This window comes from Moschus berezovskii, chromosome 13 (genome assembly GCF_049115385.1).
Source record: "Moschus berezovskii isolate FMDL1 chromosome 13, NW_MosBer_1.0, whole genome shotgun sequence".
NCBI classification, from domain to species: domain Eukaryota; kingdom Metazoa; phylum Chordata; class Mammalia; order Artiodactyla; family Moschidae; genus Moschus; species Moschus berezovskii.
The window spans coordinates 57,094,258-57,121,897 of record NC_142472.1 but is presented as its reverse complement, the minus strand read 5'-3'; the positions used below and the strand labels follow the sequence as shown (position 1 = coordinate 57,121,897).

The 27,640-nt window shown below is 42.7% G+C and overlaps 1 protein-coding gene and 1 long non-coding RNA gene across 2 annotated transcripts in view; one reads left to right on the top strand and one right to left on the bottom strand.

Annotated features, from left to right (window-relative positions):
- Nucleotides 1-11,772: 11,772 nt before the first annotated feature.
- Nucleotides 11,773-27,640, bottom strand: part of B3GLCT (beta 3-glucosyltransferase) — a 117,770-nt gene continuing 101,902 nt past the window's right edge. The window contains exons 15-16 of the mRNA XM_055426302.2: nucleotides 21,435-21,579; nucleotides 11,773-13,743 (exon numbers count right to left, since the gene is read on the bottom strand). Of these exons, the coding sequence (XP_055282277.2) occupies nucleotides 13,576-13,743; nucleotides 21,435-21,579 (313 nt within the window). The 3' untranslated portion in view covers nucleotides 11,773-13,575. The remainder of the gene's footprint in view (nucleotides 13,744-21,434; nucleotides 21,580-27,640) is intronic.
- Nucleotides 15,294-21,424, top strand: LOC148775846 (uncharacterized). The gene is made up of 3 exons (XR_016038874.1): nucleotides 15,294-15,430; nucleotides 20,017-20,134; nucleotides 21,255-21,424. It is a non-coding gene; the product is annotated as an uncharacterized LOC148775846 (long non-coding RNA).

The window sequence follows — 27,640 nt, the reverse complement described above, 5'->3', positions numbered from 1 at the left end:
AGTTTCTAAATGCAGTGTGAATTATGGGGCCCTAGGGGTGGCAGAGACCAGGAGGTGGCACCTAACTGGGAAAGGTGGAAAATATTTAACGTGACCCCACACCCCCAAAGACACCAGCATATTTTCTTTTTCCTCCAGTGTTCAATAACACAGCCTTGTTCTTTGTATTTCTGTACTTGTTAGGGACTTCTCTTCTTGGGTGATTTTTGTGTGTGCTACAGCGACTAGCCACCCGATCTGCTTCCTTTTCAGAGTCACCATGGAGTTCTGGCTCCTCCATCTTCTGTAGAAGCAGTATCTCCATGGAAAGTTTCCGAGTTATCACAGTGTTTTTCTAACCTATGCTCCCCATCCCCATAGTTGGCTGTTACCAATCGAGCCTTCCTAACTCTCTTTGGGCCTGTCTGATCTGACTTGAGGTACCACATGGCCCACAGATGCCTGGCAGTTTCCTCAGGAATTTGTTATTTGGTTCTCTGCTCCCTCAAAGTGCAAATAATAGAACTTGAATATGATCATTTGAAAACAGTTGTAAGAAATAGAAACTTGAAGTGGTCCATTTTCAAGACAACATTGACGCCTGGACTCTTTAGACAAAGTTGAAGCCTGGACTCTTTAGATAACGTTGAGCCTGGACTCTTTAGATAAAGTTGAGGTTGGTGGAGGGAGATCAGACTGGATCCTAAAGAGACAGGACTCCACCTGTGGCCTGTGCCCTGGTCGTGAACTTGCTTGATGGCTTGTGGATGTGATGCAGCTCATGTACCTGGAGGGTCCCTAAGTAAACAGGGTGTTGGGGAAGGGACAAATCAGCAAGAAAGTCTTTGTTGAAAAATGAGGATGTAAGTTGGGAAGGGAGAAAGAAGGATACCCTGTAAAGAAATAATGAACTTAGGTGACATCAGGAAGATTATACACCCCATAGTTCTCAGTCAATGAGAAACTCGGGGGAGGGACCTGCGTGTTAGGAAACAAATTGCTTGTTGTAACTGCCCTGAGGGTGCCTGTCCACCAGACACCCGATCTTGAAAGACCATCATTAAAAGTGTCATTTCTGCTGTGCTTTGTGTCTCTAAGTCCATCCCTTGGTTTTGGGCTGGTGAGTGTGTTTAGCAGACAGTTACTTTTCTTCTTCTTTTGAACTCCCAGGTTTCCTGCCAGAAAAACACATAAGTCTCATAGTGAGGGCTCGTGTCATTCATGGCACACAATTGTAAAAGCAGAACTTTTGTTAATTTGTGCTTTTCAGAATATCCCTGTTTAAATCCATTTTTCACTCTTAGGGGGAATTGCAGTTGAAATCATTTCTTGGAATAGAATCCCCCATGAAAGTGGCAATGAACTCAATTTTTGCAAAGGCCTCTAAAACTGTTTGTTGGCATTCTATATAAATTTAGCTATGATTTCATCCATAAGGTCATTTCCCTTACCTGTAGCTCCTAAAGAGCCACTGTGGAAATTTTCTAAATTAGCTAGTGCTGAGGTTTTCCAGTGGTCATGTATGGATGTGAGAGTTGGACTGTGAAGAAAGCTGATCACCAAAGAACTGATGCTTTTGAACTGTGGTGTTGGAGGAGACTCTTGAGAGTACCTTGGACTGCAAGGAGATCCAACCAGTCCATTCTAAAGGAGATCAGTCCTGGGTGTTCATTGGAAGGACTGATGCTAAAGCTGAAACTCCAATACTTTGGCCACCTCATGCGAAGAGCTGACTCACTGGAAAAGACTCTGATGCTGGGAGGGGTTGGGGGCAGGAGGAGAAGGGGACGACAGAGAATGAGATGGCTGGGTGGCATCACCAACTCGATGGACATGAGTTTAAGTGAACTCCGGGAGTTGGTGATGGACAGGGAGGCCTGGTGTGCTGTGATTCATGGGGTCGCAAAGAGTTGGACACGACTGAGCTACTGAACTAAACTGAACTGAGCATCTTAAGGGCCAATCCAGAGACCTTATCCTTGGAAATAGTAGCATGACAAAAGAGGCTGGCTTCCAACCATCACCAGGCAGTTCTCATGTCACCTTGTTGCCAGCGTTTCTCTGAGGTACTCCACCTTCTGTACCAAAATGTGAGAACACCAGGAGGTGATGATCGTGTGCTAACCAACATGATGATGACAGGGAGAAGTGTGTTCAGCTGTAAACTAAAAACAGAGTTTTAGGACAATGTCGGCTGCGTTCAAGTTGTACAAAAATGTATGCAGAGTGGATTTGGCAGAGAAAGCATGTGTCACACATGTAACGTCATCATCCACGGAGCCCAAGGTAGCACTGAACAGAAACACACCCAAGTAAATCCGACTTCGAGGAAGAACAGAGTCTCGAATGGTGTGGTAGACAGAACTGTGGTCCCCAGAAATGTCCACATCCTTATCCCTCAGGGTCTGTGAACATGTCACCTCAGGTGGCAAAAGGTGTGCAGATGCGATGAAGGTAAAGACTTTGAGATGGGAAGGGTGTCGTGGGCTTTCCCGGTCATTCCAGTGTAATCACTGGACCCAGTAAGAGGGAGGCAGGAGGGCCAGAGGTGGAGGGAGGTTTAAACATGATGACATGCCGCCATCTTTGAAGATGGAAGAGGGAGCCAGGAGCCGAGGGGTGCAGGTGCAGGTGGCATCTGGGGGTGGCAGGGAAATAGATCCCTCACTTAAAGGGAAGGAGATGAGCTCCCCCCTGGAAGCTCCAGGAGGAAAGCAGCCCTGATGACACTTGATGAGCCTGCAAGACAATTCCAGACATCTGACCCCTAGAACTCTAAGATAATAACCGACGTGTTAAGCCGCTGAGTTGTGGTCATTTGTTACAGCCGCAGTAGGAATCTAGTACAGATGGCAAATCCTCAGCTAGGTGAAAAGTTCCCACATTCCATCTCATATTCCTCCCAGTTGGAAGTTGAAACTTTGGGTATATAGTTTACAGAGTGCCCCAAAAGTCCGAGTATGTGTTTTATGGTATTATACTTTCAGAAAGTTTTATTATTCTGTTGCCTAATGCAAAAAGGAAATTGAATTTTTAACTAATCCTTTGGGTCCTTGGAAAAACATGTGAAGTGATGCCCTTTATAACTCTTTTATACCAAAGGTATGTGTAGCTTTACAAACAAATAATTTGCACCTTTGTTGGAACTAGCAACCCAAGCTAAATCTTGCCGAGGATAGCTCATGCTATTTTTTTCCCCAAGATTTCTTATTGACAACTTTACTAAATCCCTCTTGCTTGGAAATTTTAGAATGTCCTATATCCTTTATTTCTAAGTTTTTTTTTTTTCAATTATAAGAGCTATTTACAAATAGCACAGAAAAATTGTAAGTTAGATATATGGCTCTATCAATAATTTTTTTTGTTTTACTAGGGAAATTTATCAGAATTAGGAAGATAAAGAGCAAAATGGCATGAATAATTTTTAAACAAGACTCAGCTTTAATGCAGGTTTCTATATACTGTGCTGGGTATTCTCATTGATTATATCATTTAACTCATTTACTCCTCACAACAACCCTAAAAGGTAGGAACTGTGGTTCTATATTTTACAGAAGAGAACATTGAGGTGTAGAGAAGTTAATCAGCTTCACATAGTAAGCATCACATAGTAAGTTGTAGAGTCAGGATTAAAATCCAAGTTTTATGACTTTGGGCTTCCCAGGTGGCTCAGACAGTGAAGAACTGCCAATGCAGGAGACCTGGGTTCAATCCCTGGGTCAGAATGACCCTCTGGAGGAGGAAATGACAATCCCCTCCAGTATTCTTTCCCGGAGAATCCCATGGAGAGAGGCACCTGGTGGGCTACAGTCCACAGGGTTGCAAAGTGTCGGAAGCAACTTAGCACGCAGAGTTCAGTCCATGACAATATATGTTATAGCTCTTATACAACTGTGAAAGGAAAACTAATTGTTAAATGCAAACAGCATTCCCAAACAGATAAAACTAATCACATTGCTTTATTTCTTTAAGTATAGTTGATTTATAATGTTAATTTCTGCTGTATAGCAAAGTGACTTATACACATACACTCACACAAATATGTATTCTTTCCCATTATTGTTTGTCACAGATACTGAATATAGTTCCCTGTGCTGAAAATATAGCAGGACCGTGTTATTTATCCATCCTATATGGATGGACTAGTGTGCCTCTGGTAACCCCAAACTTCCCATCCTTCCCTCCATACCCCCTTCCCCTCGGCAACCACAAGTCTGTTCTCCATGTCTGTGAGTCTGTCTCTGTTTTGTAGATATGTTCGTGTCATATTTTATATTCCACATATTTGTTGTTGCTCAGTCACTAAGTTGCGTCTGACTTTCTGCAGCCCCATGGACTGCAGCACACCAGGCTCCTCTGTCCTTCACTATCTCCTGGAGCTTGCTCAAACTCATATCCAGAGTTGGTGATGCCATCCAACCATCTCATCCTCTGCTGCCCTCTTCTTCTTTTGCCTTCAGTCTTTCCTAGCATCAGGTCTTTTCCAGTGAGTCAGCTCTTCGCATTAGGTGGCCAAAGTATGAGAGCTTCAGCATCTGTCCTTCCAATGACTATCCAGGGTTGATTTCCTTTAGGATTGACTGATTTGATCTCCTTGATGTTCATGTTCAAGGGACTCTCAAGAATCTTCTCCAGCATCACAATTCCAAAGCATTGATTCTTCAGTACTCAGCTTTCTTTATGGTCCAACTCTCACATCCATACATGACTACTGGAAAAATCATAGCCTTGACTGGACGGACCTTTGTTGGCAAAGTGATGTCTCTGCTTTTTAATACACTGTCTAGGTTTGTCATTGTTTTTCTTCCAAGGAGCGTCTATTTAATCTCTTATAAACATGAATCCAAAGTGTGGAAATGGCAAATGATCAAAATAACCAATACTGGAGAAATCCTCAGATGAATTACAGTGTAAACATACATATGGTGGACACTCTTTGGGATTCTGTTATGGAACAGTGAGCACATGGAGAGGTCCATGAGAAAAGCCAGTCACGGGGGCGTGAAATGCAACCCCAGAGCACAGCAGCCTCACTGGCTTTCCTCAGTTTCTCAAAGAAGCTGTGATCCCTCCACCACAGAACCTTTGCATCTTCTGTTTCTTCTTCCTAAAATGCTCTCCTCCTGACCCTTTACCTGGTTAACTGCTTTTTATTTTTGTATCTCAAATCAAAGCCCATATCCCTGTCAGCATTTATTAAAGTTCATAACCATGTGCGTCAGTAGCAGCGGTCTGTCTGATTTCTGCTTGGCTGTGTTTGTTTAGTGTTCAGTGTCTTGTTTTTGATCTAGCTTAGCCAGGAATTTGAAGTAGAATTGATTGATAACACTTCCAAATATGAGACAGGTCGGTATTGAGATGGAATTCAGCAGAGTGCTGAGCCATAGTAGTGTGTTGAAAACTTAATGAATTAAGTGAAGTAGAATTTATTGAGCGGAGAAGGCAATGGCAAGCCACTCCAGTACTCTTGCCTAGAAAATCCCATGGATGGAGGAGCCTGGTAGGCTGCAGTCCGTGGGGTCGCTAAGGGTCGGACACGACTGAGCGACTTCACTTTCACTTTTCACTTTTACATGGAGAAGGAAATGGCAACCCACCCCAGTGTTCTTGCCTGGAGAATCCCAGGGACGGGGGAGCCCGGTGGGCTTCCGTCTATGGGGTCACACAGAGTCAGACACGACTGAAGTGACTTAGCAGCAGTAGCAGCAGCAGTGCTGGGTCTTTGCTGCTGTGAGGGCTTTTCTCTAGTTGTGGTCACTGGGGGCTAGTCTTCATTGTGGTGCTCAGGCTTCTCTTTGCAGTGGCTTCGCTTTTTGCAGAGCATGGGCTCTAGGGCTCCAGTAGTGGCAGCTTGGTGGTTGTGGCACATGGGCTCCAGTTGCTCTGTGGCTTGTGAGAACTTCCCAGACCAGGGATCGAACCCATGTCTTCCACAATGGCAGGCAGAATCTTTACCACTGAGCCACCAAGGAAGCCCAGTAGTTTTTGATTCCTATCTGTGCCCTTGGTGATAAATTCTGCAAGAACAATAAACTGTCTGCTTTTGCTTACCATGACATCTCCAGAACCTTAAAACATAAGAGAAAACTTAATATCAATTGATGAGCCAAAGTTAAGTTTTGTGTCCATAAAATGTATTATCTTAAAACGCTTATTACAGTTCTCCTGTGTTTCTGAATCCGTGAATGAAAGTCAAGTGTACTTCAGATTGATTAAACTCAACCTGACAAAATTTTCCAGATTGATAGAGCAGATAATCCATGGTAATTAAGTCTTGAGATTAAGGTCTTTTCAGGATGGAGCACAGATGTGGAAATATCACCTACAGGGGATACTTAGTGATAGGGGCCCTCTATTTAGACAGTAGAATCATAGCACTTTAAAGTTCAAACTGCATTTCATTACCAAACTGAGGCCTAGAGACACGACGTGACCAGCCCGAGGTCACATAATAATGAGGCCAGCACAGGACCATTTAACCCTGTGCTCATCCTGCCCTGATAAAAAAGGAGCAGAATGACTCCCAATTTGGGTTATAAAATCAGTAGAAACTCAATGGTGGGGTAGGGAGGGGGTGTGAAAATAAGACAGGAAGGTAATCTAGTAAAAAATTCTAGGTTTGGGAAAGTCTGAAAATATCCAGCAGACTTGTGGGCAGTGAAGCCCAGAGTAATACCAGACAGATCTTTAGGTCATTATTTCTTTTCTTTGGCCACATAGCAAGCAGGATCTTAGCTCCCAGACCAGGAATCAAGCCCATGCCCCTACAGTAGAAGCTCAGAGTCTTAAACAACTAGACCACCAGGGAAGTCCCTCAGGCAGGTCTTTAGCCTAATTTCTTCTCTGTGTAAAGAATGACTGAAGTTAAAGTGTAAGTCGCTCAGTCATGTCTGACTCTTTGTGACCCCAAGGGCTGTAGCCCACCAGGCTCCTTTGTCCATGGGATTTCCCAGGCAAGAATATTGGAGTGGGTTGCCATTCCCTTCTCCAGGGGATCTTCCTGACCCAGGGATCGAACCTGGGTCTCCCGCATTGCAGGAAGATTCTTAACCATCTGAGCCACCAGGGAAGCCAAAGAAAGGCTAGCTATTTAAAATAAATTTGTGTTTGTGTGTGTGTTTGCTGGTAAGAGACGATCTAGGTGGCATCACTGAGCACCCAGTGTTTAGCACAATGCCTGGCACAAAGTGTCAGTCTCTCAGTCATGTCCCACGCTTTGCTTCCTCATGGACTATAGCCTGCCAGGCTCTTCCAGGCAAGAATACTGAAGTGGGTTATTGCCATTCCCTTCTCCAGGGGATCTTCCTAACCCAGGGATCAAACCTGCGTCTCCTGCATTGCAGGCAGATTCTTTACTGTCTGAGCCACCAGGGAAGCCCCCTGGCACAAGGTAGTTGCTCAAAATATATCTGTCAGTTGTGAATGAATGAGTGAATGAAAGGAGTAGGCAGGCCACCCTCAGATTCCCCTGACTCACCCGTCTGTGAAAGTGTCACATCACATACTGTGGTGAGCTGATGACACTCCTCAAAAGATCCAGATACCCACGTCCTCACCCCTGGACAGTGTCATGTCATTTGGGAAACAGAATTTTTCAGATGAGGGGTGATTAAGTAAAAGGATTCATAGATGAGGAGGTAACTACTATCTTGAATTTTGTCTATCCTCTTAATTTTTTTAGATGTGTATCTGTATACATTTTTCATTTTGCACAGTTTCAAATTACATAAAGGAGAGCCAACTGTAAGTTTTATCCTGTGATCTTTTAAAACTTGCTTAACATTGAGCCGTGTCCCGTAGCTATATTTCACCCATACTAACCACAGCACAATGTGACACTGTAAAGACATTCCGGGACTTACCAATCCTTCAAGTGGTGGGCACCTAGACTGTCAGCTCTCTGAACTGTGTATGCTACTCTGAACATTCTTGTTCAAGCTTATCAGGGCAAGGATGTGTCTCACTAGGGTATGTGCCTCATGAGACCTTCTGGGTCACAGTGTATGAGGATCTTAACTCTTACCAGAGGTATTGTTTTCCAGAGTTCTAGAACAAAAATTCAAAATTAAGTTTCAGTGAGCCAGTGTTTTCCTTTATTCACCTGCCAGTACATATTGCTTCTGTAATTTGATATGTAATCATCAGTTCAGTTCAGTCGCTCAGTCGTGTCCGACTCTCCGCGACCCCATGAATTACAGCACGCCAGGCCTCCCTGTCCATCACCAACTCCCGGAGTACACTCAAACTCATGTCCACAGAGTCAGTGATGCCATCCAGCCATCTCATTCGCCGTCATCCCCTTCTCCTCCCGCCCCCAACCTTTCCCAGCATCAGAGTCTTTTCCAGTGAGTCAACTCGTCGCATGAGGTGGCCAAAGTATTGCAGTTTCAGTTTTAGCATCAGTCCCTCCAATGAACATCCAGGATTGATCTCCTTTAGAATGGACTGGTTGGATCTTCTTGCAGTATAAGGGACTCTCAAGAGTCTTCTCCAACACCACAGTTCAAAAGCATCGATTCTTCGGCGATCAGCCTTCCTCACAGTCCAACTCTCACATCCATACATGACCACAGGAAAAACCATTGCCTTGACTAGACGGACCGTGGTTGGCAAAGTAATGTCTCTGCTTTTTAATATACTATCAAGGTTGGTCATAACTTTCCTTCCAAGGAGCAAGCGTCTTTTAATTTCATGGCTGCAATCAGCATCTGCAGTGATTTTGGAGCCCCCAAAAAGAAAGTCTGACACTGTTTCCACTGTTTTTCCATCTATTTCCCATGAAGCGATGGGACCAGATGCCATGATCTTTGTTTTCAGTACCTGCTTTTAATCTCTTATGGAGAGATACTTCATGATTAACTCTTGGATCTGGCTGCATGGGATCTTTAGTTGTGGCATGTGAACTCTTAGCTGCGGAACATGGGATCTAGTTCCCTGACCAGGGATGGAACCCAGGCCCCCTGCATTGGGAGTGTGGAGTCTTAGCCACTGGACCACCAGTTAGGGCTAGAATCCCTAACTCTTGGATTCATGGTCATCTTTAACTGTGCTAGATTTTTAGAATGAGATGTACAGTCTGGGAAGAGGTTACATGTTCTTGACAGAGGTGAAGGAGCAGAGAGTACATGAATAAACTCTAGAGCCAAAATGTCTGAGTTCAAAACCCAGCTCTGTCACTGACCTACGTTGTGTGACCCTGGGCTGGATACTAAATCCGTGCCTCAGTTACCACCTGTATAAACTGGGGAACGCACTAGTATTCACTTCAGAGGTTGTTGTGAAGGGTCAATAACATAATGGAAACACTTGGAATCGTGCCAAGGCGTGCTGTGATTCATGGGGTCGCGGAGAGTCGGACACGACTGAGCGACTGAACTGAACTGAACTGAACTGAAGTGGTTGCCATCATTGTCGTTATTAATGTTGCCATTTCCGTAAAGTAAACCTGTGTAAAAAGACATTCTCCCCAAATAACCCTGTCTCACACTTAACAGAAATGATTAATGTCAGTACCCACATCTTCATGTCAGCAAATCAAAAAACCTTCCTCTGTGCCTGCACTGTCCCCCCATTTGACAGTAGACCCTCCTGCCAAGATTCCTGCACTGGACTCCGGGGTCCCCCCCGCATGTCACCAGGACGCCAGGGCAATCACTCATCATTTTCCCTCAAATTATCACTCACATCTCACATTGACGTCTCCTAGAATCTCCCACCTTAAAATAAAAACTCCCGCGATCCCATGTTTTCCCTCAGACTACCTTAGCCTGTCTTTAAATCATAAAAAGAACTAACTATAGACCCCTCCATATGTTTATACTTGCTCTTTAAAGTCTCAATTCCCACTCCGCGCCCTTTCTGGGAGCCATCTCGTCAAGGTCACTCCCATGCTGCCAGGTCACACTGTCCCTTCCCCATCCTCTCCTAATGGGCCTCTTGGCAACACGTGGCACACGACCACTTGCTTCTCAGAACGCTCTTTCCTTGGTTTCCTTTACACAAACCTGTCCCGAGTTTCCCTCCCATCCCCCTGACCTTTCTGCTCAGGCTGACCCTGTTTCCTTCTCTCTCAGTGCAATCTTGTCCAGTCCTGTGGGCTTCCAAAATCTTTAAAAATTACTGGTAAGTCCCAAAATTATAACGCTGGCTCTGACTTACGCACTGAGCTCCGGACTTCCATAGCAACTGTTTATTTGACATCAGCTGGATGTTTAATGATAACTGACAATAGCCAAGCAGTCACACGGGCTTGCGTTTGCTTTCGGACATGCCAGATTTGTCCCCACCTTACAGCCTTCAGGTTTGCTGTGCCCCCTTCCTAGCCCCTCCGTGCATCTATCTCTGCGTCCCTGGCTGTATTCAGTGGGGTCTTCACTCGGCATCCCGTTCTCAGCAGCCCTCTCCGACCGCTCCATCCAAAGGTGTCCCCAACCCCCACCCGGTTCCATCTCCCCATTCTCAATGTCTAATTTAGAGCATTTATTATTATTATAAATCATCTTATTACTGGTTTATGTCCTTTTCCCTTGTACCTGCCCCAGCTCCTTCCAGGAATATGTGTCTTTTTTAAAGTGAAAACATGTGCTAAAAGACTTAATGCCAGAACAAAGTCTTCCCTTTCTTTAATATTTATTTATCTGTCTGCACTGGGTCTTCGTTGCAGTATGTGGGATCTTTAGTTGCTGTGTGTGAACTCTTAGTTGCGGCATTAGTTGTGGAACTAGATCCCACATCTAGTTCCCTGACCAGAGATGGAACCCGGGCCCCCTGCATGGGCACGACAGAGTCTTAGCCATTGGACCAGGGAAGTCCCAGAGCCTTCACTTACTATGGATAGAAGGAAAGCACATTTTGCAGGTGACATGTTGATAGAAAGCTTGGGGACATAAAATGATAGCACCTACTGTGCGCCAGGCATTCAAGGATGCCGGGGATAACACGGTGAGGAGGACAGACAAGGGGCAAGGGTCATCCTGGAAGGTCTGACATGTAGTAAGGGTTTAAGAAATAGTTGCTGAATGAATCTACTGATTGATCCATTTTAGTCCAGGTAAGTTCCATCTCTGATTATGAATGGAAGACAGCAGAAACATTCTTACAAATGTCTACTCGGTTATACATTTTTGAGGAAAATACAGAAACAATCCTAATGGATATGTTTGTGGAAGCACTGCAGGTATTCAGTAAATCAGGAAACTCAGCACTGATACATACACACCCGTGCCGAGCATCACTGGCAGCCTTGCACGCTCACGGCCCTTTGTTCCCAAACAGTCTGTTTGTGTTTGGATTTCTCATTTTGCTACAAGATGTAAAAGTCCTATTTAGTCAGGCAGCTTGCTTTGGCTCTATCAGCAGAAGTGGCTTAAAAGCCAAAATGGCATTCCAATGACTCCACCTGCAACTCCTTGACGGTGAAACCCCCAGTATGAAAATAGCCATTTGAAGTAAATGCCTATTTAAAAGGCACAGAAAATATACAAAGGACAGTGTCTGTCCGGGAAAGTTCAGATTCAAAACTAGTTCTTAAGATATGAACTCTATGAGAATCAGTTCCAAAATATTTCCAATTCATTATATAATAAAATAGATAATGGTTTTATAGACCATGTGTAATTATATCTTCAATGTCTGGTGGCTTTCTCTCAAAAGGATAGGTTTTCAGTTTTCTTTTTAAAAACTGTGTTTACCCAGCTGCCAACTTCCTCCTCTGATTTCATTATTTCCTTTTCCCCATGGCCCTCCCCACTCCCACTCCACTCGGACTCACAAATACATTGGAGAAGTCAGAAACTTAGAAAAAGTTCTTTTACTTGTTAGGCTTACACAGTTCCAAAAAGTCAACATGATTAACAGAATACCTAAAAGTACCAGAGGAGGCGCCCCGATACCAGCAGAAGGCACTGGGCATCGTAGCAGAGAAAGCCTGACAAGGACCTTCACATAGAGACGCTTCACGTTCAGTTCTGTCAGAGGGGCACACCGTTCTCGGAGTGTGACGACGGCAGCAGGAGCTGAAGGCTTTTCCCCACGGGGTCAGGCAGCCCAGCCCTCCAGGTGCATTATACAGGCGCCACACAGGTGGCTGTGACAGCAATGGCGACAGGAGCCCCAGCTGCGACAGCAGCACTGGTGCCACCCGCAGGGGCGGCCAGACGCTTAAAATCCTGCTTCTCATCCAGCCAGCCAGGCTGGGTCCACCCCAGACAGACCGCGAGTCCACTTTCAGAGAAACGAATCCAGTGTGCTCAGTTATCACCAAACACACACCAGTCCTGGTGCTGGTAGTATGGGAAAATGGTAAATACTATGGCACTGTTTTGGAAATCCATATAAGCTGCAAGAAAAATGTACTGTTAAAATGCACACATGGGTACGTTTGGTGGCACAGCTTTAAAACCCTATGCTTGGATATAAAAACATTATAAACAAAATTAATAATTTTATTTTTAAAAAAGTATTTTACTATGCCAAAATTAGTTTAAGACACAGTAAAATCAAATTTTGTACAAATACCTTTAGAAAATGGAATTATATAATTAAATGTTAAATAGAGAATAAGCTTTAAAAATTAATAGTGTATTAAATTACTATATATTAAAGCTATGATGTGGAAATTAGTGCAGTTTCAAAATACTGTTTGCAGATTTCATTCCTTGAGAACCCTGGGAAGTTGCCAAATCACCATGCAGCCCTCCCTGACACTGGGGAGGTCCATTCTGAGTCTGGAGTCATTACGTAATATACAAATAAGAATAAAATACCAGGTACAATTAATTTAATATACTTGCTGAGACTTTACACAGAGCTCAGTGACTTGAATAAAATACAACGCTGTTTTTTAAATACTGAGAACACTTTTCTGGCAGCAATCAGTACACTTTTGTGTTATAAGTAGGTCATAAAGATAGGGCTTCAGGGAGAAATAGAACACAGATGAACCTCTAAAGAAGCAGAAAACTCTCGTAGAAGACTTATTCTCTTTTTATAAGACATAAACAGAAAAACAGATAAAACATAACAACCCTGATTACAGACTCCAAGGGATTTTTTTCATCTGCTAGACTTTTATGATGTTTTACGAATGATCCTTCATACAGCAGTCTTCCTACTGAGTTATCAGGAAATCATTTAGATCATCAATAGTATGGTTTAAAAGTTGGCCCCATGGTAAGATCCAGGTCAAGACACCTTCTCGCCTTTTTTATGTATAATGGTGAAGACAGTCACGTCTCTCCATCCTCATGCCCAGCTGACACGTCCGTTATAAGGAAGAGCAATGACAGGAAGGAGACTTCTGGTACCATTTATTTTTCTGTGACAGAAATAAAGCTGCTGTTTCACAGCTTGAAAAATACACAGTAATCATTGTGTATTACAAGAACTGCGTAATGCCAATGTAAGTGATTTTTTTCCCAAGAAAAAAAAATCTGTTTTGCCTATGACTTCTTCCCTGCCCCCCAACTCAAAAATGACCACATCACACGTCCACCTGCAGTCAGGACCCTTCTGACGCCGCGTGTCACACACAGGTGAGCTGCGGGATGCAGGACAGTGAGAGTCTCGGCTCTGACCCATGCCCGCAGGCCCCGTGCGTCACAGCTCCTCTTTGAGGCCTCGTCGTCTCTGCTGCCTGGCTCGGTCTTGCTCACCAGGCGCCAGCCACGTGAAGTAGACCTTCACGGGATCGATGTTCCAGTGCTTGTGGAAAGACACGGGAACCTGGTGAGACAGGTAGTCCTTTGGGTAATCCACGGGCCGCGCCTGCAGACAGAACAGAATCGCACCCTGTCACTCACCGGAAACAGGCCTGCTTCAGAATAACATTTAAATGCGTGGAGCAACTGCTTTCCTTCCAGAGCTGGTGTTAGTTATGGGAATCTAACAGCAAGGAGGAGAATCCTTTCCAGGAATATCTGCCTCTAGGCTCTTCGCTTCTGCATTCCAGTTACTTCTTTACCCCCCAGCACAATGCTCCAAACTCATCTGCTTCCTGCTCCTAGGTTCCACAGCCATGCCCCTTAGAGACCAACTGTGGTAATATGAAAAGGTTTCCTTGGTAAGTCATTTAAGTTACTACTAAAACTTCTGCAGAGAGGCAGAAAAACTTACTTCTGAGTCTAAAGAAACTCTGGCCATACATGTTGTGTGTATGGCGAGGTGGGGCAAGGCGTTCTGGGGGTTCCTGTTGCATGTCTGCTGTTCTGACGTGGAATCAAGCATATGTCTTTCAGAGAAGGGAAACTCAGATTTCATCAGGGTCAAGGACAGGTCTAGAAAAGGAAACACTATAGAGACACATGGTTGATGGTTGGTTGGCATCATTGACTCAATGGATGTGAGTCTGAGCAAACTCCAGGAGATAACGAAGGACAAGGAAGCCGCTGTGCTACAGTCCATAGGGTCGCAAAGAGACACAATTTAGTGACTGAACAGTAACAGCAGTAGAGACACAAAGCAAACCTGTGGTGTCCTGGGTCTGCAAATGCAGTGGGGAATGGCTGCAAATGCATTCAAGGGAAGTGTGGGGGGCGTGACTGTCGGGCCATAAAACCAGATTTGTGGTGGCCTAACTCCAGAAATTTGCTAAGATGTTTCAGGCTGCCATCCACACCATCACTGTGTGAGAATTGTGTATGGGATGTAAACCATGGCTCCGTACAGCTGTAAAGCGTCCAAAGTCATTTTAACCTCCATTTGTTGCACTGTTCGGTGAGCTGTCATCTCTACAGATAAGGTTTACATTTTGCCCAACTGATGTCCTCCTGCGGTTTTAAGCCATCTCTCTCTCTGTGTCCACAGCGCCCCCTCTGCCTGTGTCCTTTCTCTTTGGTATCTGGGCCCAGAGGTTGACTATCAGAGGCAGTACAGACTTCTGAGCATCACAGATGCTGCTCTGAGTGCACTCTGCTTTTCCAGTTTTGTCTTGTTCTTTTCCATGACCTCATTTATCAGAAATGATTTGGCACATTCTAATGCGAAGAATTGATGCTTTTGAACTGTGGTGTTGGAGAAGACTCTTGAGAGTCCCTTGGACTGCAAGGAGATCAAACCGATCAATCCTAAAGGAGATCAGTCCTGGGTGTTCATTGGAAGGACTGATGTTAAAGCTGAAACTGCAATACTTTGGCCACCTCATGCAAAGAGCTGACTCATTGGAAAAGACTCTGATGCTGGGAGGGATTGGGGACAGGAGGAGAAGGGACGACAGAGAATGAGATGGCTGGATGGCATCACCGACTCGATGGACATGAGTTTGAGTGAACTCTGGGAGTTGGTAATGGACAGGGAGGCCTAGCGTGCTGTGATTCATGGGGTCGCAAAGAGTCGTACACAACTGAGCGACTGAACTGAACTGAACTGAATGCTTAGTAAGCCCGCACTTCACTTGCGTGGATGACTCCTGAGATGCAATCAATCACTTCTGGAATCTGCGTCAATAGAGGCAAAGGTATTATGCATTTACTTTTTCCTATTAGATGTAATTGTATCTCCCAACAGTTCATTTTTAAGTGTGGAAAACAAGCAACAATTTTGACACTTTGCTAGATTTGGCTGGTTAACATTTTATTATGGCTTTTTATATCTGTGTTCAAGAGAAACACTGGCCTGTAGTTTACTTTTGTGATATCCCATTTTAATCCCTTTGTTAATTTTTTAGCTATTTTTTAAGTGATTTTCTTAGTGCTTGCTCCTGGGGATACAGCATACATCTGTGACATCATAAACTGAGTTGGGAAACATTCTTGCTGCTTCTCTAATTCAATTTCATCAATGTATAAAGGTTTAAATATATTTTCTATTTCTTAAGAAACAGACTTGCTTAAAAAGTGTGATTCTAGAAATTTCTCCACTTCATTTAACTGTCTAATTTGTTGGCATAATTCTGGTAGGGTATATAATGATGCCCCTTTTTCACTTCTGAGTTTGGCAACTTACATCCTCTCTTATGCAAAGCAGGAGACTCAGGATGGATCCCTGGGTGGGGAAGATCCCCTGGAGAAGGGAATGGCTACCCACTCCTATATTTTTGCCTGGGAAAGCCCATGGACAAGAAGCCTGGCAGGCTACAGTCCTCAGGGTCACAAAAGAGTTGGGTACAACTTAGCAACTAACCAACAAACAACAGCAAAAACAAAACAACTGGTTTTCTGTTGGTCAAGCTAGTTAAAGGTTTATCAGATTAGAACTAATTTTTGGTTTAACTGATTTTCTGTTTCCTATTTCATTATTTGTGCTCTGATCTTTAATATTTCTTTTATTCCACATAGTTCAGATTTGATTTTATATCATTCTGCTCTAAATGTAGAAACTTAAACTATTAATACCTTTGTTCCTTTCTAACATCGCAGAGTCGGACATGACTGAGCAACTAAGCACAACATGTTTAAAACTATAAATTTCCTACTAACACTCTATCTTGCGAAAGTGAAAGTGCTAGTCATTCAGTCATGTCTGACTCATTGTGACTCTGTGGACTGTAGCCGACCAGCCTCCTCTGTCACGGGATTCTCCAGGCAAGAATACTGGAGTGGATTGCCATGTCCTTCTCCAGAGAATCTTCCTGAGGGAGGGATCAAACCCAGGTCTCCTGCACTGCAGGTGGATTCTTTACTGTCTGAGCCACCAGGGAAGCACAGCACATTTAAAACTATAAATTTCCTACTAATCACTCTATAGCTGAACTCAAATTTTTGGCTATGTTGTGTTCTCATTTTCATTCCATTCAAGGTATTTTCTAATTTTCCTTATGATTTCTTTTTTCAACCCAAGGGTTATTTTAAAGCATGTTGTTTAATTTCCAAATATTGGGGGAATTTCCCCATTTTCTGTTGATTCTAATTTCATTCCATTGTTCTTGGGGGTATACTGTGCATGTTTTCAATCCTTTTATATATATTGGGCAAAACAATATGACTTAGCTTATGGTCTATCCTAGAGAATATTCCATGTACATTTGAAAAAGAATGTTTATTCTATTGTCAGATGAAATATTCTTTATGTAAGTAGCTAATGGAACTTGTCTATTTCAATTCCATTTGTTTCATGTAACGTGAAGATCTGTTAGCTGTATACATGTGTAATAATCGTTTTTTCTCTTGATGTATTGACCTTTTGTCATGAAACGTCCCACTTTCTGTCTAGTAATATTTCTGTTCTTAAAATGTATTGTTTTTAATATTACTATAGTCACTCAAGCTCTCTTGTGATCAGCTGGTTGCACGGTATATTTTTTTGTTTAGTTTTTTATACCAGTTTTTAAATTGAAATATAGTTAATTTACAGCATTGTGTTAGTTTCAGGTGTACTGCAAAGTGATTCCCTTTGTTCCAGTGCTTGTGGAAAGATATGTGTATATACACACACAAGTATTTTATGCTCACATTTTTCTTAATTTTATATACACATGTCTATATATACACACAAGCGTGTATATACATATGGTCTTTCCATGTACTTAACCACTCGCTTATATATTCCAGGTACCACATGATGTCATTTTCTCTCAGCCCAAAGGATTTTCTTTAGCGTTTTTTAAGGGAAGGGAATGTCTGCTAGCAAAAAGTTCTTCTCACTTTTCGTTTATCTGTCTTTATTCCACTTTCATTTTGGAAGCATAGTTTTACTGATACAGAATTGTTGGTTAAATTTCTTCCTTTTCTGCCTCCAGGTCTCTATTATTTCTAATGAGACATTAGCCAATAACATTTTAATTTCAATTTTCATTAGGTTTTTTAATTAAGATTTTCACTTTGTCATTGTTTTTCAACGACTGAACTGTAACATGTTCATGTGTAATCTTTTCCTGATTATCCTGTAAGGGCCTTGTTGAGTTCCTCAGATCAACAGATTGTTTCTCATTAGAGAAAATGTTGTTTCTTCTAGAAAAAAAAAAAACTGTCCCATTTTTTCTCCCTTCTCTTTTTAAAAAGAACTCCCATTAAATGTATGTTGGTATACGTTATGTTTTACCACTTTGAGGACATGTTCATTTTTCTTTAGTCTCGTTTCTGTTCTTTGGATTAGGTAATTTCTATTCATCCGCCTTCAAACGTACTGATTGTTTCTTTTGCATCTCCAATTTACTGTTAAGTTCATTTAGATAATTTCTCATTTCATTTGTTGGGTTTTACAACTATACAATTTCCATCTGGTTCTTTATCAAAGTTTCTATCTTTCTATTAAGATTTGCTATTCGTTGAGTTACTGTAATATTTTCCTTTAATTCTTTGATTATAGTTTGGTTTTTTTTTCAGTTGTTTAATTAGGTGCTTTGAAGCCTTTGTCTGTCAAATCTAATATCTGGTCCCATTCAAAGTCCATTTCTGTTGACTACATTTCTCCTTGAATATGTTTCTTTGCAACTTTCACCATAATTGGTTGGAAACTGGCTATTTTAAATAATGTGTTATAGCAACTCACAAATTTGTTCACTTTTACTACTCTTTATAAAAGACTAACTTACTTGAACTTATACCATAGACTCCTTCTCCCTGAAGTGTGTAGCTGCTTTTTCCCTCAAGCTTTAATTCTCATTTTTTAAGCATGATTTTCTAGAAGTCACTCCTATGCCTGAGTAACTTAATCTAATCAACTGTATTATATTATAATATAGGCAGAGATTGGACTCAGACATCTCAAGTCCATAAAGCTTCAGTCTAGTAGATTGCAAAGGATGTTCAAAACTTCAGTGGATTTTCAAACATGCCTTGGCTTTTACTTTCTCCCAGATTCATCCACCATCCCAAGTGCATGCACAGAGCTTCCCAGTGGGCCAGAGAACTGTGGCTGGCTTATCTAGCCCTGCCTTGTTTACTCAGTCATGTCCGACTCTTTGTGATCCCAAGGACTATACAGCCTGCCAGACTCCCCTGTCCTTGGGATTTCCCCAGATAGGAAAACTGGAATAGGTTGCTATTTTCTCCTCAAGTGGATCTTCCCACCCCAGGGATGGAACCCACATCTCCTGCATTGCAGGCAGATTCTTTACCCATGAGCCACCAGGGAAGCCATCTAGCCCTACTATTTCCAGAGGATTAGATATTAAACTTCTGACAAATAATTTCTTCACCATAATTGAAACTACAATCTCAGGCCAGTGAAGATGTGGGTTTTTCTTGTTTGTTTCCTACCCAAGTTTGACAATTTTAGCTGGCATACCTGTGGGTTTTCATCTCTTTCCCAATCAAGTTCACCCCCTCTGACAGCGAATGTGTTTGTTTTTTTTCCAACCTGGCCCATACTGGTCAAACTGCTGCTCGCTCTAACCCAGCTGGGATGGAAATCAGGTAGGATGGGAGGTTTCAGCCAGAAAGGCCTCAGACTCTGTTGCTCTTACGCCCAAACTATAGTAGTTTCTCAGGATTTCACGCTTCTCAGTGCTTTCTGGTTGACTTCCAGAGCCCCGAAATGGTGATTTTGACAATTTTCTGCACAAGATTCATGCCATACCCATTAGTGGCATATAATTTTGGAAGCACAGAAAAACCACATGCTCTAGACACTTTGTTTTTAACAGAGAGCTATACTAGACATCCCTTGAGGTCTGTTCTGAACCTGTGGTTTCACAATAACCTTCCCTGACACAAAAGAGAAGGAATGGGGCCCAGGCAACTTTGAATCCAGCTTGTTTCCACACACCCACTCTAACTCACCAAGAATCCTAGATTTTTTTCTCTTTCTTAATATGAACAGATATACTCTGGTGTGAAAGTGTTAGTCGCTCAGTCATGTCCAACTCTTTCCAGTGTTCAAACATTACAAATGGAAAGTAATGTCCAAATTCGAGCAAACTCTCTTATAAGAGGCTTAAGAATTGGAAGATAAAGCAGTGTCTGTTGGGGAGGATGGGTTTTGAGCATACTTTATGACTTTGGAAAGGTTTAAAATTTATTATGTGAATTAGCAAAATCAAGAGTTTTAAAGTATGGGAAACAACACTTTTTAAATTTCTTTCAAAGGACTTTTACTTACTGATTATTTTGCTTCTTTCTTTTCTCCTTATCACTTCATTTACTAATGAATTCTTCCCTAAAGAAGCTGCTATAAAAAACTAAGACGATGATGTGTGCTACGTGTGCTTAGTCATGTCCAACTCTTTGCGGCCCCTTGGACTATAGTTCAGCAGTCTTCTCTGGCCATGGGATTTCTCGAGGTAAGAATATTGGAGTGGGTTCCCATGCCCTCCTTCAGGGGATCTTCCCAACCCAGGGATCGAACCTGCAACTTTTGCATCGGGTTCTTTACCACTGAGCCACCTGGGAAGCCCCAAGACTGTAATATTACCAGTGACAAATTATTTCCGTTATACACCAACAGTTTCCATTGTCCTTCGTTTCTGTGAGTGAAACATTATGAGATAGAAGAAGAGAGAGGGGTCAGAGGGGATAACCTGCTTTTCTAAGTCCTCAGAACACCACATAGAGACTCAAGGTTTTAAAAGATGGCAAAGTACCTTCTGACTTGTACCAAGGAGGTGGCTTCTCAGACATTTCTTATTGTAAAGTTCTTTTTTTTATCCTTCCTTGCAGTCCTCAAAAATGCAAAAAATGGATTCTGCCTTTCTTGGTAACTTAAGCACTCTCTGTGCCTTGTTCAAGTTCTCCTGCAGTGCTATTTCTGTCATGCCCAAGTCTCTATATGGCTACTGGTTACTGAATACGCATGAAGCCTATATTTTCAAAGTAAGGGAGGACACTTAAAAATACATGTGCATTTAAATATTTCAAATTTCAAAAAGCTTTGAATTTCTCAACAATGGGTGTGAGTTATGGTTATTTTGTAAAACTTTACATAAAATGTAAAAATAATGTAATAGGATTTCCTTCTTACCCCACATTGCAGGATGGTGATCTTATTAGTGCCAACCACTCCTTGTGAACATAACCTCATCTCTTCTATAACCCCCAGAATATATGCTTTTTGAGATACTATACTGAAATTTAATTAGTTTAATAGCAACCAAAGGGGAGAAAGCCCAATAAAAAGGCAGCCAGTGCTATAAAGACTGAGGCCAGTGGAGAACTGCAAACACTGGGTGGTAAGCAGGACAATATTGGGTCAGTCCTGATATTTCTAAGTAGCATCTGATAGTTTCTAAATGCCATCAATTAGGAAAAAAATTTAAAAAAAATAAATAAATGCCATCAATTTTTTTTAACACAAAAGGGGGCAGGGGGAAGGAATAGCTTTTACCTGGTCCCGCATGCAAGGATGCAGGTCAAACACTGTTTCATTTTGCATATGTTTCTGCGTTCCGTCTTCATACTATACAGGTACAGCATCAACCCTCTGGACAAACAGGTCTAGTTTAAGATGTCCCCCCGTGGAGCCTGTCTACACAGTTCTTAAGACTATCTCCAAAAGAATACGAGAAGAGAAAAATGTAGGATCTTCAAGTGAGAATAAAATCCTCATCTCCCGCTCTGAGGTAGGAATAAAACCCTTTCCCTCACCTGATGGAAGAGAGGGCTGTGTGTCACGGGGATTCCTAACCCACTGAAGCACATCCCTAGGACCATGTCATCTGGAGCATCATTGCTGTAGCAGCGACACTTGCTGGTGAGAAGTCTCCTGATGGCCTCTCTGCTAAAGACCATTCTGGGGGAAGCCAGAGCAGACAGAAAAGGCAGTTAGGTCCTTGCGACTGGTAATCTAAATGAGGAAATAAGAGTTGAGAGCCACATTTCTCATAAAGATGTTAACATCAGTAGCGTTTCACAAATATCACTTTTAAGATATTTAATAAGCAATTGTGTTTCTTCATATATATCTTATACACAAATAAATAGGCAGTATTCTTTTTCTAGTATGTCATTGGAAAATTAGAAGAGTTTGTAAGTTCACACATGCTTAATGAGATCAGTAACATAATCTGCCAACATTCCCCCAGCAGGCAGACGGACCCAGATACACAAGGTATCTAAGTCATACAGGTGATGACTGACAATGAGATCAAATCTAACTGGAAAACACACATGGTCCACGTGATTCCTTCTCACAGAAGCCTCCTTAAGGTGATTTTGAGAAGGGTGGTGGGATAGAGAGACTGATTTGCCTCCATTGGTGCTAAAACTCTTTTTGACCTGATATGCCAGGTACCTCCTAGTGGAACTCACACTGTTCCAGCCTTTCTGTGCTCTCCCTAGCGCTGCAGGAAGCTAGAAACTTTGCAGTACCCTCCAGACTCCCTAGCCAGCTACGTCCCAGCTTCATCCCAACAAGGGGCACATCCCTGGAGGAGGCCGTCTGCTCCTGGCTCAGGTGGTCTCTATACAGAGGTAGGTGTTGGGGGTGCGGGAGCCATGGGCCCCAGGAGCGCTGGCACAGGCTGGCAGAGCTTTAGGGATGGTTCCCAAGCAGCAGTGGGAGCCAGTCCCAGGTCTGCCCCGGGCGCTGCGCTGTTAACCTGACAGCAGCAGTGGCCACAGCCACCTGTACCAACGGGCTCCCGAATCCAGCACCTTCACTCCTCCAGCCTCAGGAACAACAGCACTTCCTGTAGTTACCGAGCTGTTGGCAAAGCCACCAGCTCCCTCTTAGTCCTCTGGCCCTTTCCAATACTCTTGTACCAAGTTCCTGCAATAAATTCTCTTCTTTTTAAATACAGATCAGTTTCCAGTTTCCCTTCTGGTCCTAGAGTAAGTAGTACTAGACGTTTTTGAATCATGAATAACCCAAGAGCTGACAGGACTAAGATGATTCATAAGTTCATTTCCAATAAGCAAAGAACTTTACTGATCGCAAAACTATCTATGTATCCATATATTCCCATTGTCAAATAGAGGATCTCACAGTAAGCCCTCAATAAAGGTCTGATGATCCAACAAGTGAGAACAAAGCCGCTTTTGCAAAGCTCTTCCTGAGGGAGGGAAAGAGGACAGAGCCCTTGAGCACAGTCCCTGATGCAAACACATCCGTTCCCACTCAGCGGGGCTCAGTTCAGAACTGTGTAACTAGCACCAGTGACCACAGCTGGTGAAGCAGCAACATGGAAGACCCTGCTTTTGCTGAGATGTCAGAAGACTGGATGGAATGTGACAAGAGGAAAAAGAAGCTCTTTCTTTAAGGTGATACAAGGAAATACGGCTGTACAAGAAGAAAAATGGTGCTATGAACTATACAAAAGGGAACTGCAAGTTTGAAAACTCAACATGAACTGCCTCTCTTAAAAATCGAGCATTCATCAGTGACTCTCAAAATGCCTTAAAGACTTAAATGTAAGACATGATGCCATAAAATTAGGAAATAGCATAGGTAAAACCTTCTCCAACATAAATGGTACAATGATTTTTCTTAGGTCAGCCTCCCAAGACAATAGAAATAAACAAATGGGACCTAATCAAACTTACAAGCTTTTGTACAGCAAAGGAAGTCATAAAAGAAAGACAACCTATGGAATGGGTGAAAATATTTGCAAATGATGCAACAAGGGCTTAATCTCCAAAATATACAAATAGCTCATACAGCTCAACAGAAAAACAACCCAATCAAACACTGAGCAGAAGACCTTAATAGACATTTCTCCAAAGAAGACATACAGATAGCCAGTAGGCACAGGAAAAGATGTTTAACAACACTAATTATTACAGAAATGATAATCTAAAACTACAATGAGGCACCACCTCACACTGGTCAAAATGGCCATCATTAAAAAGTCTACAAATATCAATTGTTGGAGAGGGTGTGGAGAACAGGGAACTCTCTTACACTGTAGGTAAGAATGTAAGTTGATGTGGTCACTATGGAAAATAGTAGAGAGGTTCTTCAGAAAACTAAAACTAGAATTACCATATGATCCAACAATCCCACTCAGACAAAACTATAATTCAAAAAAGACATGCACCCCAGTATTCAAAGCACTATTCACAGCAGCCAAGACATGGAAACTAAAATGTCTAACAGATGAATGGATAAAAATGATGTCTCACACACACACACACACAGTGGACTACTACTCAATCATAAAAAACAAAATGAAATAATGCCACTTGCAGCAACATGGATGCAACTAGAGATTATCATATTAAGTTGTCAGAAAGAAAGACAAATACCATGCGATAGCACGTTTTATGTGGAATCTAAAATATGGCACAAATGAATCTATCTACAAAACAGAAACAGACTCATAGAAAAGAGACTTGTGGCTACCAAGGGGGAGAAAGAGGGATGGAGTGGGAGTTTAGAGTTATAGATGTAGGTGTTAGTCACTCAGTCGTGTCCGACTCTTTGTGACCCCAATGGACTCAGCCCACCAGGCTCCACTGTCCATGGAATTCTCCAGGCAAGAATACTGGAGTGGGCTGCCATTTCCTTCTCCTTATAGATGCAAGCTATTGCATTTAGAATGGATAAACTACAAGGTCCTAATGAATAGCACAGGAACTATATCCAATCTCCTGGGATAAACCCTAGTGGAAAAGAATATTTGAAAAGAATGTCTATATGTGTATAACTGAGTCACTTTGCTGTACAGCAGAAATTAGCACAACACTGTGTAAATCATCAGTAAAAAAAATAAAAGCAAAAGACGTTAATTATAAAAAAGACGTTGAAAGGCTATAAGACTAATAATATGACTTCCTTTAATATACAATATAATAATTTTTAAAAATAATTTAAAAATAAGTAAAACTAAAATAGGAGTCAGGGACTTGCCCAAGGGCGTACCTGCGAATCAAGACACCTGCAGAAGTATGTCAGAAACAGGCCAGACCTGTCCTGGGCTCTGAGCAGATGAACAGATCATGGTGGCCTCTCTGGGCAACAGTGCCAAGGCCTCTTCCAAGGAGCAGTCAAAACACCAGTGACATCCTGAACACAGCTTCATAGCCAAACATATGTAAGCATTTTTTAAGAAAAGAGTTATTGAACTAATTGTCTCTAATTACCCAAACTTTCAAGGAGTAAGCAACCAAGTGGAAAACAGACAACTGGATTCTAATAGTGCAAAGGTCTCATTTTCCACACACATCACTGGAGTCCACACTCCTGGGTTATCCCTGATAACTGGGGCTTAAGAGGGTGATTTAAAGCAATGGTTTTCAAAAACTTACTTGAGTCTAAACCACAGTGAGGAAACAGAAACACAGTCCATATGTAATCATTTATGTTTTGTATATGTGTGTAAAACTGAAAAACACACATAACATTTGCTAGATAATATATCTATTTTATTCTGTTCTGGTCTATATTTCATTATTTTTAAAGGTTGATTGTGCTCCATTAACTGGTTTTTAAAAGCCATTGATTGATTCTGACTTGCTGTTTAGAAAAAAAGCATGTTGGTTCTTAAGCCAGATCATCAGAAAAGTCCCTTGTAACATCAGAGAAACTATTATGCCTGCAGCTTTTACCAAAGGCAGAAATGAGACAACCTCATGAAGAATGTTTCTGCATCTCTGTCAAGTGCTACTATGAACAGAACATTACACTGGCCCACGTGAGTTACATAAAGACCAGTACCAGTGTTGACGCATCTGCTTATTCATTTGTCCCCTGGACCCTGGAAAACTGCGTCTCCAAGACAGGAAGTGAGGATGGAATGAGAAACGAGATGCAGGTGCCACCTTCAAATAATTCATAATTTGGGTGGAAAACAGGCAAGTAAATAGGCAATTAAATGATAATGGTCGGCATAATGTGCTTCATGTATATGAGGAAGGTATCAAACCCAGATTCAGGAGCAGACTAGCTTAGGGCTTGAGAGTGACATATTGTCCACTGGAAGCAGAAGGATTAGCCAGGTGACAGAGGCGGAAGGTGGCCGGGACAGGGGTGGGGGTGAGTGGGGAGCTGTGCCATGAAGAGACCAGCAGATGCCGTATGTGAGGGAAGGGTTAAAAGCCAGTGCCTCTGAGGAACTGAAAGAGGTTCAGCACGCGTTCCCTCAGGATGAGGGTGCAGATAAACAAGGTTAAGACGATAAAACAGCATCTGCCGAGACAGAGGCAGGCCTGGTGAGCCCAGTAAGGAAACTGGACTTTATCCCAATGGAAATGAGGGGCTGTACAAGGGCGCGAAAGACTTCCACTCCCCTGGTCCCGCAAAGAAAAATCCAAATAAGATACAAATCACACTAACCTAAGGAACTGCTGAAAAGATGAGTAAGTGGAAGCCTAGATGAGCCAGCTTCCAGGGAAGAGCCTTGCCCGGGCGAGAGGGTCTGGGGGCGGGAAGGCAGGAGGAAAGACAGATTAGAGACCTAGCCCCAAGGCCGAGTCTCGAGCGCCTGGGAGGGGCTGGGGGTTAGGCCAACGAGACGCAGTTAAACGTGAGGCCCGATCCAGGTCAGTATGAGTCTGGTTGAAATCTGAGTGACCATCTTCTAGTCAGATGCCTGAAGTAGGAAAGAGTTCAGACCAACAGCAACGGGAAGGCAGCGCAGCCTCTGAGCAGGGAGCGAGAGGACCAGAGTCCCTGACAACAGCACAGCGGTGAGGAGGATGAGCGCAGGGGTCGGGGCGGGGGGGACCAGGAGGCTGTGGCTGCCCCTTCTGGGCGCAGAGTAGTAACACATTCATTCCTGCTGCAAAATGTATCAACCCAAGTACAAAGCACAGCTGTTGTTTAGTCGCTAAGTCGTGTCCAACTCCTTGCAACACCATGGACTGCAGCATGCCAGGCTTCCCTATCCTTCACTACCCTTTACAAAAGGGGACACTGGCTTAATGGACACCAGCCCCTCACCCAGGATACTAACGCATTACCACAAGGCTGCAAAGAGCTGGAACCTTCTCAAAGGATGACAAGCTCAACGCTTCTCGGCTTGATGCTTTAGTGTCTTCTCCAAGGCCCCTGTGGACCCCTACTTCCTACTGCTAATGGCCTCAGGTAGATCAACAAAGATCAGTACTTGCTCAGGCCTGGTTATCACCAGGAAAGGCCACCTCCACAACCATGTTGCAGTCACCACTAACCAGGCCAGACCAAAACAGGAACCCCTGGAAGACCACCCTGTAGTCGTAGGCCCGGTTCTAACCTAGGGGATTGCAAAGTAAGAATAAACAGTCTGAGGGTTCAGAAATCTACAATCCAGTGAGCGTTGCCCACCACACAGTGTATACGCAACAAAACCTGCTGAATACACGTGAATCACTACAGCATATAAGAAGACTCTCCCTAAACACTCAGCAGCAAACACTACAGAAACAGCAGAACAGACTAACCATGTGATTGACTCACCTACACGAACCAAATCAAAATCTCCCCATAAGAGATTAGGCAGAAGCTTACTTAAAGCATTGATTCTTAACTATATTTAAAACCCATAAATCCTGCACAAATATCACATAACTGCTTAAATCTAAACTTCTGTAACTAGTCTTTTCCCCAAAGGCAATCAATAAGCACTGGATAATTAAGAAGTCTAATGAATTATTTTCTGAAATGAAAATCTATACCCCAAATATTTTTCATTCAAACAGACGATCAAAACTAACTGGCCGCCTAGAAGGAATCACTACTACAGGCACATTTCTACCAACTTCCCCGACATTCATCTATATATATCATTTATATATATCATCTATATATACATACATTTATATATATATATATATATATATAATTTCTTCAAGGAGTAAAATGTTCTTCACTGTGGGTTCTTTTGAATGTTCACATTCCTGTCATAGTAACAGCTCCCCCCATTTACAGAGCACTC